The 16,540-nt window shown below is 38.2% G+C and overlaps 1 protein-coding gene across 6 annotated transcripts in view; it reads left to right on the forward strand.

Moving 5' to 3' along the window:
• NBR1 (NBR1 autophagy cargo receptor) overlaps positions 1 to 16,540 on the forward strand; it is a 32,833-nt gene that overhangs the window by 134 nt on the left and 16,159 nt on the right. For 2 of the 6 annotated variants that reach the window (XM_072646605.1, XM_072646610.1), the window contains exons 1-7: positions 472 to 644; positions 5,979 to 6,089; positions 6,989 to 7,051; positions 9,021 to 9,039; positions 10,506 to 10,528; positions 15,992 to 16,210; positions 16,410 to 16,484. In XM_072646605.1, the coding sequence (XP_072502706.1) occupies positions 5,988 to 6,089; positions 6,989 to 7,051; positions 9,021 to 9,039; positions 10,506 to 10,528; positions 15,992 to 16,210; positions 16,410 to 16,484 (501 nt within the window). In that variant the 5' untranslated portion in view covers positions 472 to 644; positions 5,979 to 5,987. Of the gene's footprint in view, positions 1 to 41; positions 730 to 809; positions 1,097 to 5,978; positions 6,090 to 6,988; positions 7,052 to 9,020; positions 9,040 to 10,505; positions 10,529 to 15,991; positions 16,211 to 16,409; positions 16,485 to 16,540 lie in introns of those variants that run through there. The other 4 variants (XM_072646607.1, XM_072646608.1, XM_072646609.1 and 1 more) reach the window with 4 other exon arrangements.

Genomic DNA, 16,540 nt, shown 5'->3' on the forward strand with positions numbered 1-16,540 from the left:
ACAAGGTCGAGTGGGAGGGGGAAGGCGAATGGGTCGCTTACGTGCACAGTCTGGGGCGGTACGTGGGGGAGGGCTCGGAAGGGAGAAATGAGGCGCAGTGCATCTTGGAAACCGTAGTCTCCAGGAGAAGAGGCTGTGTCGCGAACTTTCATGGGACTTGGTGATGATAGAAAACAGGTCGAAGAGTGTTCGCGGTACACAGCCGATACAAATCCGTACCGTTTCCGAGGAATCTGTATTGGGAGAGTAATGACCCGGGGAGAGAGCCTAGGAGTAAGGGGTAGACTACATATCCCATCATGTCCAAGATGATCTGTAGCTGGCGAGGCCGGTTGTCCAGCGTACCTGCAGAAGGAAAGCCTCTCTGGCCCGCTTCCGCTCCGCCTTCTTTCCCGTGTTTGTTATTGTTATGCTTCTCCGCTTGCCGCCCCGCCCCTGTCCCATCCTAAACCAATCAGAGGCGTGTCAGTTCAGAGGGACAGGGGCCCGAACCAATCGTCCCTCCGTGGGCTTGGAGGACCCGAGTCTGGTATCCATCCGCCATGTTAGAGTCTCCCTAGAGGGGAAGCAGCTGAGCCGGTCCCAAGCGCTCTTTGCACCGGTCTCGGGTAGGCGCCCCCCGGGGGCGGGAAGCGGGTAAGGAGGTAAGACGTCCTTCCAGGAGGTAGCGTCAGGCTACCTTGGGGCAGAGCTTTCGGAGGGCCGTGGACCTGTCTCCGCGGACAGCTTGTAAGTGGGCCAGGAGCTCCCCGGGGCCTGAGGGGGCGAGGCCCAGCCAGGCCTCGGAGGTTCGGAGGAGGTTCGGAGGAAGTTCGGAGGAAGCCGATGAGCCCCGCGAGAGGAGGGAGGGCTCCCAGACCGTCTTCAGCCAGTCCCGGAGGGAGGGGAAGACCTGGCAAGGGCAGAGTCGGTGGTTCTACACTTAATTAAGCGCCTACTGTTTTTGCTCTGCACTATCCTAAGGCCGGGACTGTAGCTGTCACCGCTGACACTTTAGATTCGGGCCCCTCATGAATTCCCTTTCCCCTCCCCCCAAAAAACTTTTGTGTCAAAGAAGACAAAAATAGCGAGTGAATAACTGGGAGAGTCTTGAGAGGTAAGACCCAAGTTCACGGTCTCCCGCAGGGCCCAGCTAAAATCTTATCTTCCACCGGAAGCTTTCCCCATACCTCTCCATGCTAGGGCCTTCCTGGGAGGTGACCATCAGTTTATCCCCTCCTTCCCTTGTTTGTACCTAGCTCTTGGCCTGTGGGCACCCCGGGGAAACTGACCACCTTAAGGGGGGGACGGTTTTTGCTTTTCCTTGAATCCTCTGGGCTTGGCAGAATCCTTGGCACTTTGTAGAAACTTAATAAATGTTTATTGCCAGGCTGAATTCACCCCAAGCAATTCTCTGAGACTATACAGGGTTCTTAACTTGGAGTTCATGAACTCTCTAGGGGTCCTTGGATAGATTCCAGGGAGTCGATGAACTTGAATGGGGAAAAAAAAGGTGTTATATCTCTATTTTCCATCCTCTGATTCTTTCATAATCCTCTATCTTTTATGCATTTAGAAACATTGTTCTGAGAAATGCTCCATAGGCTTCACCAGTCAACTGGAGGGTCCATGACACCAAAAAAAAAAAAAAATTAGGAACCTCTGCTATAAAATTATGAATCACAGTCCTAGTGCAGGAAAAACAAAATAGAGCCTAGATTCTCCTGTTGTAGGTCAACCTAGTTTTGAAATAGAGAGAGGAAATGTGGTTTACCTCAATTAGTGGTGAGACCATGTTCTTGACTTGGAATACTGTACTGTTAGATATGAGATAAATAGGCTGTTTGGCCACACTGGCTGTTAACTTAAGGTAGGCCAGCTCTTAGGCCTGATTTGCACATAGATCTGAGATTACTATTAAAAGGAGATTGCTGATTACTGATTGAGACTTCTGGAAGAGAAGCATAAAAAAACAAAGACCTAGAAATGGGCAAGAACTCTTCTTACCTCTCTTCTCAACACACACTCTCACTTCCTGTTTTTAATCCCATTAATAAAATTACTGGCAGAATTCCGGGCTATTCTGTGCATTTCTATTTGTGTGATATGAAAATCTGGGAGGGGGACAGTTAGTTTAATAAAAGACTGAGGCTTTCAGAGGTGGAAACTCATTTGAAATTTGGAAGTAGGTATGGAACACCACATCATCTCTTGCAGGTGATCCTGACTTAATTGTTCCTCGTTTATTTTTTTGACATTCATTTTAAAAATTTTGAGTGCCAGTTTCTTGCCAGAAGCATTGAGAAGGCAAGCAATAGATGCCCATTATATATGTGAAGTCATGCAAAACATATTTTGATATTAGCAATGTTGCAGAGAAAGAAAAGGGCAAAAAAACCAAAGTGAAAAACAAAATATGCTGCAATCTGCACCCAGTTCATCCATTCTCTCTCTGAAGGTGGATAGCCTTTTTCATCATGAGTCCTGGCCCTTTCTAAAGCTCCTGGATGATCATGAAGGAATGTACTAGATTTTTCAAGAGTATATGTTAAACCTACATGTTCATACTTGAATGAATTATAGGTGTCCACAAGGTTGGGGCTAGAAATTTGGCAGTATTTTCTTGATAAAATTGAGCCTGGGTTGGGGAAAGTTTTGCTTTGGTAAATTATCATTAGCTCAACAGAATCTCTTGAATTCAAACGGTATAGGGTCTTTAATGAGAACCCTAGTGTATCGTTTAACTAGACTTTTATCTGTGGAAAATACTAATTTTGTTTTTAAAACTGGTTTATAATAATAATGTTTATATAGTCCTTTGAGATTGATAGTGTGTTTTCTTTGAAATGACAAAGAGAGGTAGGGAGTAAGTGGAGCATTGTCCCCATTTTGCAGAGGAGAGAAGTCTTAGACCAAAAGAAATTAAATGACTTGCCCATAGTTAGTCCATTGACTTATGGAGCTGGGGTTCAAACCCAGGTCTGGAGCACTTTCCTCCATACCAAAGAATTTCCAGATAAATTATATTATGTGACCTGTAGGGGTGTGGGGAACCTACCCCTTTGAGGCCCATGTGACTTTCTAGGTCCTTGGGTGAGGCCTTTTGACTGAGTCCAAGTTTTACAGAGTAAATCCTTTTATTAAGAGGATTTCTTCTGTGAAGTTTGGATTCATTCAGATGACTGCACTTGAGGACCTAAAGGCCCCCATTCCCCACCCTTGTTTTGGGGTCTCTCTAACATGTCACACCCCCAACCTCATCAGATCTCCTAATTCTGAATCCCAACTCTTATATCTAACCCTAAATGGTTGGACAGATGAAGATTTACCTATTATATTGATGAAGAAACTTAGGTGCAAAGAGGTTGTGACTTTCTCAAGGTTACATGGTTAAGTGGTAAACTGAACAGGAATCTACTACTGTTGCAATCTGGTGGTGCTAGAAACCCCAGAATTCAAGAATACTGGGGGTGGGGGGGGTTTGCTTCGAAAGATTTTGACCATTCAAGCCTTTTTTCAGTCTGTGTAGCAAGTTTTTTGTGACAGTAGTTAGGTGGGCAAGATTCCTAGTGAGTCTTCTGTATTTGTGATGCTCATACCAGCTGGCCAGATTCTAAGTGAATCTGCATTTGATGAGAATGGGACTGATATTTTTATACAGAAAAAGACTGTGGGAAGATCTGGATGGAATTAAGGAGTGGCAAATAGCCTGCATGGTCTAGCTGGGATTAAGGAGTGGCCATTAAGCTAGTTAAGTAATCAAGGTAGGCTGAGATGGGTCAAATGTCTTGGACCAAGGCACCACTGATCTGGGCTGCTGAATTTGTGGGAAAGTTCAAGGGCTTTTCCCTTTAGGGGTTCACATCCCATCCTCATTACTACTACTGACTCTTAGCCTAGTATTGTTACAGCTCTTCACAATGTACATTTGATTTTTTAAAATAATTCTCTTTATTGAATGCATGAATGAATGAATAAATACAAGAGAGAGTCAATCATATACATTGATGAATGTTGAGGCATAGATGGACCACTTGTGATTTATGAGTATAATTGGAAGGTATGAAGACTTACTCTGTGTTTAAATATTTTTCCCAGTAGGCTATCAGTATCTGAAAATCCATCATTAGAAAGTCATATTGTAACATAATTCTTTCTAAGATATAGATACTCTGGGGAGACATGTCATACTGAGGTGTTAGCAGTCATTAAAACCTTAGAGTGGATTAATTTGGTAAACTTGTTTTGGATAAGAATTTGAGTGAAATTCACTGCAGAAATGGGACATGTGGCAGATGAGATTTCAAGATCAAGAGAGTGTAAGCATGGACCATAGCCAAGGTATTTCTTCATTTGGTTTTAAGCTACTTAAATTATTTCATAGAGACCAAAGAAATTTTCCAAATCTCTCTCTCTCTCTCTCTCTCTCTCTTTCTTTCTCTCTCTTTCTTTCTCTCTCTCTCTCTCTCTCTCTCTCTCTCTCTCTCTCTCTCTCTCTCTCTCACACACACACACACACACACACACGTACATTATGAAAAATGTAGCTTACCTGTCCTCTCAAGGAAGTATCTTAATGCTAAATACCTGCCATGAAAGATAAATGCCTTTGCCTGTAATAGACTATTTCCTAATAAAAACAAAAAACAATCATTAATGATCAATGGATGGAGAAATTCAATTCAGTATGATGTTGGTGCCCCAAGGAATATATAGAATTGAATCTCAAATTTGTGATTATGAAAGGCCTAAGAACATTTTTAAGTGTGAGTTTGTGTGTGTGTGTGCATGCTGAATAACTTTCTTCAGATGTGATGAAAAAAATTAAGACTTTAAAAAGTCATTTGTTGTAGAAATTTCTTTTTTTTTCACCCCATTGGTAATATATATATATTGCTTTCCAAAGCAGAGGGTTTTGTGCTACAGTGTTGGCAGTCCTTTTTAACATTTTTATTAGATCTCTTTTGGTTTTATATCACCTATATTTCCAGTTATGCCTTCCCCCTCCCTACCCAGAGAATCATCCAAGTGGGGAAAAAAATAATCTAAAAGAACAAAGGGGGAAGGGGGAAGCAGTTCAGCAAAACTAAACTCTACATCAATAAATGCAGTGTTCTATTAGATTGTAGACTCCTCCAGAGCAGGGATAGTCTTTGATTTTTTTTTTTTGTATCCCCAGTGCCTAACAGAGTGCCTGACTCATAGATGGGGTTTAATAAATGCTTCTTAAAATCCCCCTTCTCTACAAATAAGGGAGGGAAGAGAATTTCTTATCTCTTCTTTAGGTCATTATATTAATGTGTTCAATTTTTCCCTTCATTTGCAGTGTTAAAGTTGTTATGTATGTTATCTTCTTAATTATACTTCTCTCTATGAGTTTATATGTCTTCCTGTACTCTTGATTCTTCATGTTTTCTCAGTAATATTCCTTTACATTTGTTGATCATAGTTTGTTTAGTCATTTCCTATTTGATGGGCATGATTTTGCTTTTAGTTTTTTACTACTACCGAAAGTTCTGCTTTAAGTATTTTGACGTGTGTAGAACCTTTATGACTCTGATTACTTTCAGGGATACATATGCCTAGTAGTGGGATCTCTAGTAGCGCATTTTGTATGGACATGTTACTCATTTTCTCAGGATGATCTTCCATCACTTTCCAGAATGGTTGGAACAGTTCCCAACTTCACCAGCACCTACAATTCTCATGTTTGCTAATTTGCTGAACATGAAGTGAAGCCTCAGAGGAGTTTTTATTTATATTCTTCTGATTTGTGATTTGGAGCGGTCTTTCATACGATTGTTATTTTGCAGTTTTTCTGTTAGAACTTTTTTTTATATACTTTGACCACTTATACATTGGGGAATGGATGCTTTATAGAAAAACAGTTTCTTGTATCTCAGGATTTTAGTGAAACTGTATCCTTATCATCACAAAGTTAGCATTCATTTCTTTTGTAAAGCATTTTCTGAAATATTTTACCTTTTTTTCTCCTTTAGCCCCAAAGCATGGAGCCGCAGGTTAATCTAAATGTGACTTTTAAAAATGAAACACAAAGCTTCCTGGTTTCAGACTCAGAAAATACAACCTGGGCTGATGTGGAAGCAATGGTGAGTGATTTTATTTTTATTCCCCTTTACCTAAATGAAAGTTTTTCCAAAGACAATTATTTTTAATAGTGCAACTTCATAGGTTTTAAAAGTTCTTATATTTACCAATTCATCCCCTTAGGAAAAATTTTCTTTTAAAGTAGGTCACTGCTTCCTTTTCTTATAGTAAATGTTTTAGTTGGGAATTAGAAAGTGAATTCTTTTTAAAAAGAGATGCTTTGAAGAATAGTAGTTACTTTGGGAGACAGGAGGGTTTTTTTTTTAATAATATGGGAGGGATTTGGAGAACTTCTAAAACATTTTTTTTTAAATGAACAGTATATAAAATGAATTGGTATGGATTTTATCCTGCTTTTTTGCTCTGGTAGAATGTTCCTGTGCATGAAAGCAGATATATCAGTGTTCATTGTGAACTTTGTAAGAACTGATCTGTGGCTTTATTGCTAAGTCATAAGAGGCTTGTTCCAAAGTTGAGAGGGGAATAGCCCTGCCTGTACGTGTTGAAGTGGTAGGCCACCTGTCCTTCTCTGTTTGGTAGTGATCTTCCCATCCTTAGTTTGACCTTTGTACTTACCATGTTTGTCTGGGTTTCAGTAGTAAATGTTTTACTTCCTGTGTAGCAGAGTTTATCTAATAGGAACCTTTGGTTAATTAAGATTCCACTTTTGAGCATAAAGGAGCATAAGCAGTCACCTTAAAAGAATCATTAAGCTATAAAAGATCTTTGTAGATCATGTAATCCAGCCCCTTTTCTTCAAGCAGGTAGTTGTGTTAAAATAGTTACCTGGAGAGATGATTGCCTAGAAATTGGATCTTGTTTTCTTGTTTTTCCTGTAGTGGGTAAAGTTGAAGGTTATTTTGAGTCTCACGTTGTGTAATGTGTATGTTCTCACTTGCAGGTAAAAGTTTCATTTGATCTGAACACCATTCAGATAAAATACCTGGATGAGGATAGTGAAGAGGTAAAGTATATCATAGTACCCACTGCTTATTTTCTAGGACAGTGATTTTATCTTATTTTCCAGCAGAAAATAGTTGGTCTGGTGTGTAGATTGGGTAAAGTGCTGATTGATAACAGGTACCCATGAGTAGGGACTTCAGGAAAATGACATAGGGTTGGGAGACAAAGAAGGAAAAAGAATAAAAGAAGAAAAATTAATGTAGTTACTGCTTCTTATTCTGCTAAATTATCTTAAGCCCAAATACATAAACAGAGCACAGATAGGAGAAAGAAAATGATATGGAAATAAGCATATATAAAGAGTGTCTCTTATATACAAGGTACTGTTCTAAATTCTTTTTTTTCAACAATTAATTTTAGTTTTCAACATTCACTTCCATAAGATTTTGAGTTTTTAATTTTCTCCCCCTTCTACTCCTCCCTCCCCAAAACGGTTTGCAGTCTGATATAGGCTGTACATATACATTCATATTAAACATACTTTCATATTACTTATGATGTAAAGAAGAATTAGAATCAATGGGAGGAGCCACGAGAAAGAAGAAACAAAACAACAAAAGAAAAAGAGAGTAAATAGTATGATTCCATCTGCATTCAGACTCCAAAGTTCTTTCTGTGGACATGGGTACTCACAATGGCATTTTCCATCATTAGTCTTTTGGAGTTGTCTTAGATCCTTTCATTGCTGAGAAGACCTAGGTCTATCAAAGTCAGTCATCGAACAGTGTGACTGTTACTGTGTACGTTGTTCTCCTGGTTCTTCTAACTTTGCTCAGCATTTGTTCATGATAAGTCTTTCCAGGTTTTTCTGAAGTCTGCCCGTTCGTCATTTCTCATAGCACAATAGTATTCCATTACATTCATATACCACAGCTCCTTCAGTCATTCCCCGGTTGATAGACATCCCCTCAATTTCCAGTTCTTGGCCATCACAAAAAGAGTTGCTATAAATATTTTTGTACGTGTGGGTCCTTGTCTCATTTTACGATCTCTATGGAATATAGACCTAAAAGTGGTATTGCTGAGTCAAAGGTTATGCATGGTTTTATAGCCCTTTGGGCATAGTTTCAAATTGTTCTCCAGAATGACTGGATCAGTTCACAAGCCCAACAACAATGCGTTAGTGTTCCAGTTTTCCCACATCTCCAACATTTATCATTTCCCTGTTTTGTCATGTTAGCCAATCTGATAGGTGTGATGTGGCACCTCAGAGTTGTTTTGATTTGCATTTCTCTAATCAAAAATGATTTAGAGCATTTTTTCATATAGATAGCTTTAATTTCTTCATCTGAAAGCTGCCTGTTTATATCCTTTGACTATTTGTCTAAATTCTTCGCAGCATTATTTCATTTGTTCCTCACAACAAGTCTGCAAGACAGATACTGTTATTGTTCCCATTTTACAGTTCAGGAAACTGAAGCAAACGGGTTAAGTGACTTTCCCAGGGTCACACAGTTAGTAAGTGCCAGAAACTGAATTTGAACTTCCTGACTGCAGGCTCAGTGCTTTTATTCCCTGCACCACTTACCTGCCGCTAACTGACATTGTATGTGAATTTGCATGTAAATGAAAGAAAGGCTAGAGTGTTTGGAAATATTGTTGCTGCTCAGTTGTTTCAGTCATGTCTGACTCTCTGTGACCTCATTTGGGGTTTTCTTGGCAAAGATACTGGAATGGTTTGCCATTTCCTTCTCCAGCTCATTTTACTGATGAAGAAACTGGGGGAAAAAGACTTAAGTGACTTGCCCAGGGTCATAGAGCTAGTAAGTGTTTGAGGTCAGATTTGAACTTAGGAAGATGAGTCTTGCTGACTTCAGGCCATGTACTCCATCTACTGCACCACCTAGCTTCCCAGGGGAAATTGGAGTCCTTTAAAAATTTTGCCTTTGTATTATTAGCTGGTTATTGGTAACAATTTAAATGCTCAATTAATGATACGTTTCTGTTTCATTGTTCTTTCTCTTTTATAGGTATCCATCAATAGCCAAGGTGAGTCTTGTCTTCTACTACCTGGAGAAACTATTCCTCACTCCACACCTGGGAGACCTGTTTGTGAGGAAGATTATTGGTTTATATGTTTTTATTAGCTGGAACTTTGCTACAGCATCATTCACTGCAATATTGGTGTATGTGTACATACATACATACATATGTACTTACGAACATGTGTATGTGGGCGGGGGTGTACTCTGAGAAAATCAAATTGATTCCATTTTGTAATTGATTCTGTTCTGTACCAACCACTGTCATTTTGTATAACTGCTTAAGTAACGTTTCTTGTATCTGAGTTAAGTTCAGAAGTTCAGCCTTTCTCTCAGAGTTAAGTTTAAAAGTTCAATTTCCCTATAAAACATTGTAGTTAAAAGAAACCTCTATACTAGCTGTTCTTGATCAATTATAGGAAATCTGCTATCTATATACCATTAATTTTTTTTGCAGGTGGATTAGATCAGTCAGAATTTCCTGGAGATGAGATGGAAGTGAGGGATTGCTAGCCCCGCCTTCTCTATTTCCATCCATTCATATTGTCCCCCATACCTATGATGTTTCAGGTTTTGTAACCAATCATATTGTTTTCCTTATCTATGATGCTGCTTTCTACTTTTTTGGATGCTCCTCCTTTTGTTTGTAAAAATGATGCATCAGCCTTCATTCCTGGTCTCTTAACTTGTGGAGGAGCTAAAGACCTCTTTTTAAATGGTAACTCTTAGCCTGACCAGTAAAATGAAGGTGCTCAGAACTTTGTTGCCTCAGTTTACCTTAATTTCAGTTGTGACAGGTAGAAAGTAAATTTATCTTGGAGCTAATCCAAGGACAGTTAGTTACTGAGAGGACCTCATTTGGCACTTTAATTTATAAAGTAGGCCCCTAGCATGAGTTCAAAAGCAGTATCATGGATAGGTTCTAGGGTACGTATTATAGGATCTTAGGAATTTAGCGGTTACCTTTTAAGAATAACATGCCTGCTGATTTGCAACACACTGCATTATGGCTCTAATAATGTCATATGATCTTGACTTGCTATATAGGGAATCCCCAACTTTTCAACAACAGAAGCACCAAATTGGAACTTAGAATTAATTTCCCTATGGAAACAGTATTGTAAGTAATAATTAGGTTTCCAGACCACTCCATAAAAGCCTATGTAACTCTTAATGTAACTAAAATGATAACCCTGAGCCTCTTTGATCCCTGAACTATCTGACCTTCTCTGAGCCTTAGGAAAGGGTAAAGAAACCTAGGTGGTTAGGGAGTTTTGGTAACTGCTTTTCAGAATCATGAAGATAGTGGGTCAAGGAAGGGGTCCCAGCAGATGGCCAGCTTCTGCTATGTTCTTGTGTATAGGTTGTTTAGAAGTGACTTGTTCTTCTTTCAAGGACCACTTGTGCTTTCTAAAAGATTCTTTTGAGTTGTTGTATAAATATTCACATGTATTATTTTTTTTTATGTTGCAGGAGAATATGAAGAAGCTCTTAAGGTATTCACTATCACTCTCATTTTCAAAGAACTTTTTAAAATATGTGTATATTGATTAGAAAATTGGACATGAATTTCCAAATTCACTGAGAAAAATGCATGTCTTGGTATATAGTGAAATTTCTTTATAGAAACTCCAGTGAAGAGGGCCACCCACAGGTTCAGTGTTGGATTAATGTTTTGCTACTGCCATTTAAGAAAGTAAAAGGAAAGGAAATTTTTCCTGCAGAAACTTTGTTTGCTTAGTCATGTAAGATTTTTTTTCATTTTGTTTCCTCCCACTCATGCATAGTCGGTTTAAGTATACTATAAACTTTAGTCAAGTGTGGAGAAATGTAGATTGAAACTGTACACAATTGAAGTGAATAACAAGTATAGTCTCATGTTGTCCAGTACTAATTTAGAGAATTGGGAAGTTTTTTCCTGTTTCCTGTTTTCTTTTCTGATTCATAGGGTTGCTTTTCTAGACTCTGACCTTGGGCGTTAACCTGTCTTTTGGATAGTTCTCCTTTATCATTTTCCTTTCCAAGGTTTAGTTATTTCTTTCATGAGATTTAGAGCTGGAAGTAACCATATTACATCCTTTGGTCTTAGAAGGAGCAAGATTCTTCCCTATTTGAGACTCAGGCCCATTGTTTCTGACTTCTGGTCAGAAATACTGTCTAGATAATGTAGCAGCAAGGACCCGGGCATACACAGGAGGGCCTGCTGTACAGGTTCTTAGATCTACCTTTCTAAAAGGAAAGCAGCTTTTGAGGGGTCAACAATCACTTTAATTAAACACATATACCAATAGAGAAAATACAAGCAGAGGAAATAAAGATCAACAGACAGGGTTTCCAACTGTCTGACCATAAGCAATACATACATCACAGATCAACTGACAGATTCAACTGTCCGACCATTACATACATACATAGTTACCAGAGAGGCAAGCACCAGCATCTGGGTTTTCAAACCCAGGAGGCTCCTTAGCAGCTACCCAGCATCTTGTCTGGCCAAATGAACACTTCAGTGAGTAGACCCCAAAGTAAAACCTCACCTCAGAGTATTTATACACCTATCAGAGCTGGAGGTGGGATGCTCTGACCCAGTGCCTCAATAGAAATTAACAAAGGGTATTGAGGCCTATCAAGATCTTTTAAATCTTCCACCCACCATTAACCTTACATTAACATTATAGATAGTTATATACCTCACCAGCTCAACCAATTGCCCCTCTGTTCTGTCCCTAGAAATCCTTGTTTACATATTTTCTTTGTTTAGATATTCTGCCCTTTTCCTTAGTTTCCCTTAATTAAGTTCTCTGTGTTCAGTACTTCTGAGATTTGGAAGACTGATTTTGGATTTAAGAAATTTCTCCTTATGAATGGGTGTGCCTTCTTTTATCAGATGACTGTATAACCCAGCTTGTTTTTCTTCCTTTGCCTTAGCTGCCAGAAAGTTCAGAGCTACTGTAAATTCAGTGATCAACTTCTTCATACTAAGTGCTTTGTATATCAGTTTTTTTTACTCCATCTTAATTAGGTCATATTGTCGCATTTAATATGTATATTCAATTTGTGTACTAGCTTAAGTCCTTTTTGGAAGTATAAATCTTAAATTGTTTTTTACCCTCACTTTTATTTGTCGTGCCAGGCAGTTTCCTCAAACCTTTCATCTTGAGCAACTTATCCTGGCCTTCTTCCTACCTTCTCTTGATCTGAACCAGATCTAAAAGCTTGTATGGTTCTGTATCCTTTCTTCATTGCCAACAATATTAACTTCCCTGGCCCAGCTTGGAGGTCCTAGCTACAGGGTTTTACAACTAACATGTTAGTGTGTTAAAGGTAATGACCATGTGGACTTGAGACCTCCCGTATTGCTTTCTTTTACAACTATGTAGGACCAACTTAAGAGCAGTTATCAGATCAACATGATCATTTCTGATAGTTTAGCTTTTGGACTCCTTCACAATCTGGCCCCAATTTATCTTTCCAGTCTCGCTGTGCATCACTTCCCCCTTACCCTCTGTAATCCAGCCAAACTGACTTTCTGTCTTCCTCATGTTCTCCATCCTACATGCCTGAAATGCCTTTCCTGCCTCTCCTCTGCCTCACAGAATCCCTCTGTTCCTTCAAGGTGTAGCTAAAATACTGTCTTCTATATGAAGCTTTCTGGATTCCTTCTGCCATCCACTAGTGCCCTTCTTCTCAGACTACCTTGTATTTAAATACTTTCTATTTTTTTTTGTATTGGTTCTCTTTAGTTATACATGTAGTTATGTCATCCTTTAGAATATAAACTCCTTGCAAATTGAAGTTGTTTCATCCATCTGTTTTATTTGTATCACCTCTGCCTTAGACAATTCCTGACACATTGTAGGTCTCTAATACATACATGTCAATTGATTGGTGTGTCCATCAGTTTCCCTATAGGCCTCCCTACCATCCCTATGACTTTCCAGCTCTAACCGCAATTCTAAGGCCACTACTCCTACATATATTGCTTTCCATATTAGAATGTAAACTTGGAGGGCAGGGACTGACTTATCTTTTTTTCATTTGTATACTCACTGCTTAGAAGTATGCGTGGCACATTATGAGCTCTTAACTAATTTTTCATTCATTAAACTCCTATATTTATACCTCAACATGTTAATGGTAACCCTTCAGTCTTTTACCATTCCTTCACGCTTCATTTTTTTTCCCTATATACATCTAAGTGACCTTTTTTGTCATATTGTTATCAAACATAGTTTTAATCCAATTTCTACAAAATTTCATATAACCATGATGTAATAGAAAGAGTTTTAGACTTTAGTCAGGCAGTCTGGATATTCTAGCTCCAGTATTTCCAATATAATTAGTATCCTTTGAGTAACAAAAAGCTGCTAAGTTCAGTAATGCATTTAAATTTATTTGTACTTAATCATAGCAGTATGATTATATCATATACATTTTTTTAAATTAGTACATCTATTGATGAGTTATTCCATCTGTTGGAGGTATGTTTATTGATTATTCTGAATCATTTCATGAGATGAACCTGTTAACTGTAACTCTAAGGGATGCCCACCCTGGGGTCCAGAACCCATAGAGAGGGAACCATTGAACTCTAATACAGTTTTTTTAAATAATATTTTTATTACCAATTACAAGTTAAAATTTTTAACATCTATTTTAAAAACGTTTTGAGTTCCAGATTCTCCCTCTACTTCATTCCTGAGGTAGTAAGCAATTTTATATAGTTTATACATGTGCAGTCATGGAAAACATATCTACATATTAGTCATGTTGTGAAAGAAAACAGACCAAGAAAAAATCCACAAAAATTAAGTGAAAAATAGTATGCTTTGATCTGCATTCAAACTCCATTAATTCAATCTCTGGAGGTAGTTAGCATTTATCATCATAAGTCCTGTTAAATTATCTTGGGTCATTGCATTGCTGAGCATAGCTAAGTCATTCACAGTTGCTCATCATACAGTGTTTGCTGTTCTGGTTCTGGTCATTTCACTTTGCATCAGTTCATGTGTTTTTCCAGGTTTTTCTGAAATCATCTTGCTCATTATTTTATAGCGCTATCATTTACCACAACTTGTTCAGCCATTCTGAAATTGGTAGACATCCTCTCAATTTCCAGCTCTTTGCCACCACAAAAGAACTGCTATAAATATTTTTGTGCAAATAAGTCCTTTTCCCTTTTCTTCTTTTTTAAATCTCTGAGACAGACCTAGTAGTGATATTGCTAGATCAAAGGGTATACATTTGGGCATAGTCTAACATCTTTTTTATTTAGTTAATTGCTTTCATTTATTTTATTTTGGATTTTTTCTGATATTAAGTGAGATAATGTGCTCTAAACAATGTTTTTGAGAGTCCCTTGGACATCAAGGAGGTCAAATAAGTCCATACTTAAAAGAAATTCAGGCTGCTTATGGGAAGGTCAAATATTGAAGATGAAGCTTAAAAACTTTGGCCACATAATGAGAAGATGGGATTCATGGAAAAGACTTAACGTTGCGAAAGATTGAAGGCAAAAGGAAAAGGGGAAGGCAAAGGCAGAAGATGAGGTAGGGTAGGAATTATAGAAACAATAACTATGAACTTGGACAGACTGAGAGATAGTGGAGGATAGAAAGGTGCAATGGTGTATGGGGTCGCAAAGAGTCAGACACGATTTGAACAACAAACTCTATAAACATCTATTAACATTGCTACACTACATTATAAGCTCCCTAAGAGGAAGAACCATCTCATATATTTCTATCACCTCTAATTTCTAGTAAGGTGATTGCTCACTGTTGGAGATAAATAAATGTTTTTTGAATGGATATTTTTAGTCTGAAGCAGTTGTTTTCAGCCTGTGGGTTGCTGACTCCTAGAGGGCTTTGGAATTATTACAAAAGAGCCATCTCATCAAATGACTCAGTGTAATAAATACTATAATGATTATAGTTAATAAAATATAAACAAATACGTTTTACTGATTGAATAAATAAGATACATATAATAGAAACTTATGGTGCAGTTATTATCATGTGAAGCTCTGATGTTTTTTATATTAAAATGGGAATCCCTTTTCCAGTCTTTTTAGTGTGTTAGCTTAGAACTTTTTCTGAGAAAATGGACTCAGAGAGGTAGCCACTTAAAAGCAGATTTCCTCTTTTGTGTTCCTTGAAGCAAAGTATCTTAGATGCCAGGATGAAGCTTCAGGCTGCCTAGATTCCATTTGTCACTGATTCTTATTTTTTCTTTTAACATTTTAATTTATTATTTACTTTTAGTATTCTTTTAAAGTTTTGAGTTCCAAATTCTGACCCTCCCACACCTGAGAAGGCAAGCAGTATATCAGTTATACATGTGAAATTATGCAAAATATATTAACCATATTTCCAGAAAAAACAAGCGAGAAAATTATACTTAAAATAATTTTGAGTCTTTTGGAATTGTGTTGGATCCTTGTATTGATCAGAGTAACTAAATCTTTCACAATTGATCATTGTTACAGCCTTGCTGTTACTATGCACAATGATCTCTCTGTTCTTCTCACTTCACTTTGTATCTGTTCATATAGTTCTTGCCATGTTTTTCTGAAATTACCCCCCCTCATCATGGCTGATCTTTTTAATACAAGTTAGGATGTAGGGTGGTCTTATAATGGTTTTTAAGGCTGATTAAATGTGAAAGTGGAATTCCAGTCAATGAAACCATGACACCAGTAAAGAACCATACTGAATTTTCTAAAACTGCAAAGCTACTTTTGTATTCAGTTTTATAGCACATTTTTGCTAATTGACATTTTTAGCAAAGAAACAAGCAATTACAAATAATTTTGCATGTGATGTTCAATTTCTTTTAAAACAATAGATCATTTTTCAGTGTGAATCATCACACTTTTCTATTTGAGTTTTTTTGGGGGGTGCCATGCAGGAAGGCAGTGCCACTTGACATATTTTCACTTTTAAAATGTGTGTTCTTAGATTGCAGTTAAACAGGGGAACCAGCTGCAGATGAATGTCTATGAGAGGCATCACGCTGTAGATGAAGCCCCACAGCTTGATTACAAGGATCCACAGGATCCCTGTGGGACCGAAAAACAGCCAGCTGTTCGGGCAGGGAAGAAGCCACTTGCACATTACTCTTCATTGGTGAGAGCCCTGGGATCAGAGATGAAAACACAAGAGGAGCCCACAGCACAGGTGTGATGGAAATGGATCTGACTTCCTGGGAATTTTTTCCCTTCTTTCTGCTTCACTGTCTGTGATTTGTTCAAGGTTTGATGTATTCACATGACTTCCCTTGAATCTTTATTGAGTTTGGGGGTACTGTCTCCTTATTTCTTAATGTATATCTGTTTAAAAAAAAAACAAACAGATTTTGGGATGTATTTTCTTACAGCTTTCACTCACTCCCTGTGAAGCTGACAAACTTCAAGATAAGCCACCAGGCTGGTTCACAAGGTACTTGGAGACGGTGAGTCTTTTTGCTACAGCAGTTTTCATACAAGATACATGGAAAAACAGGGAGAA

This window comes from Notamacropus eugenii, chromosome 2 (assembly GCF_028372415.1).
Source record: "Notamacropus eugenii isolate mMacEug1 chromosome 2, mMacEug1.pri_v2, whole genome shotgun sequence".
NCBI lineage: Eukaryota > Metazoa > Chordata > Mammalia > Diprotodontia > Macropodidae > Notamacropus > Notamacropus eugenii.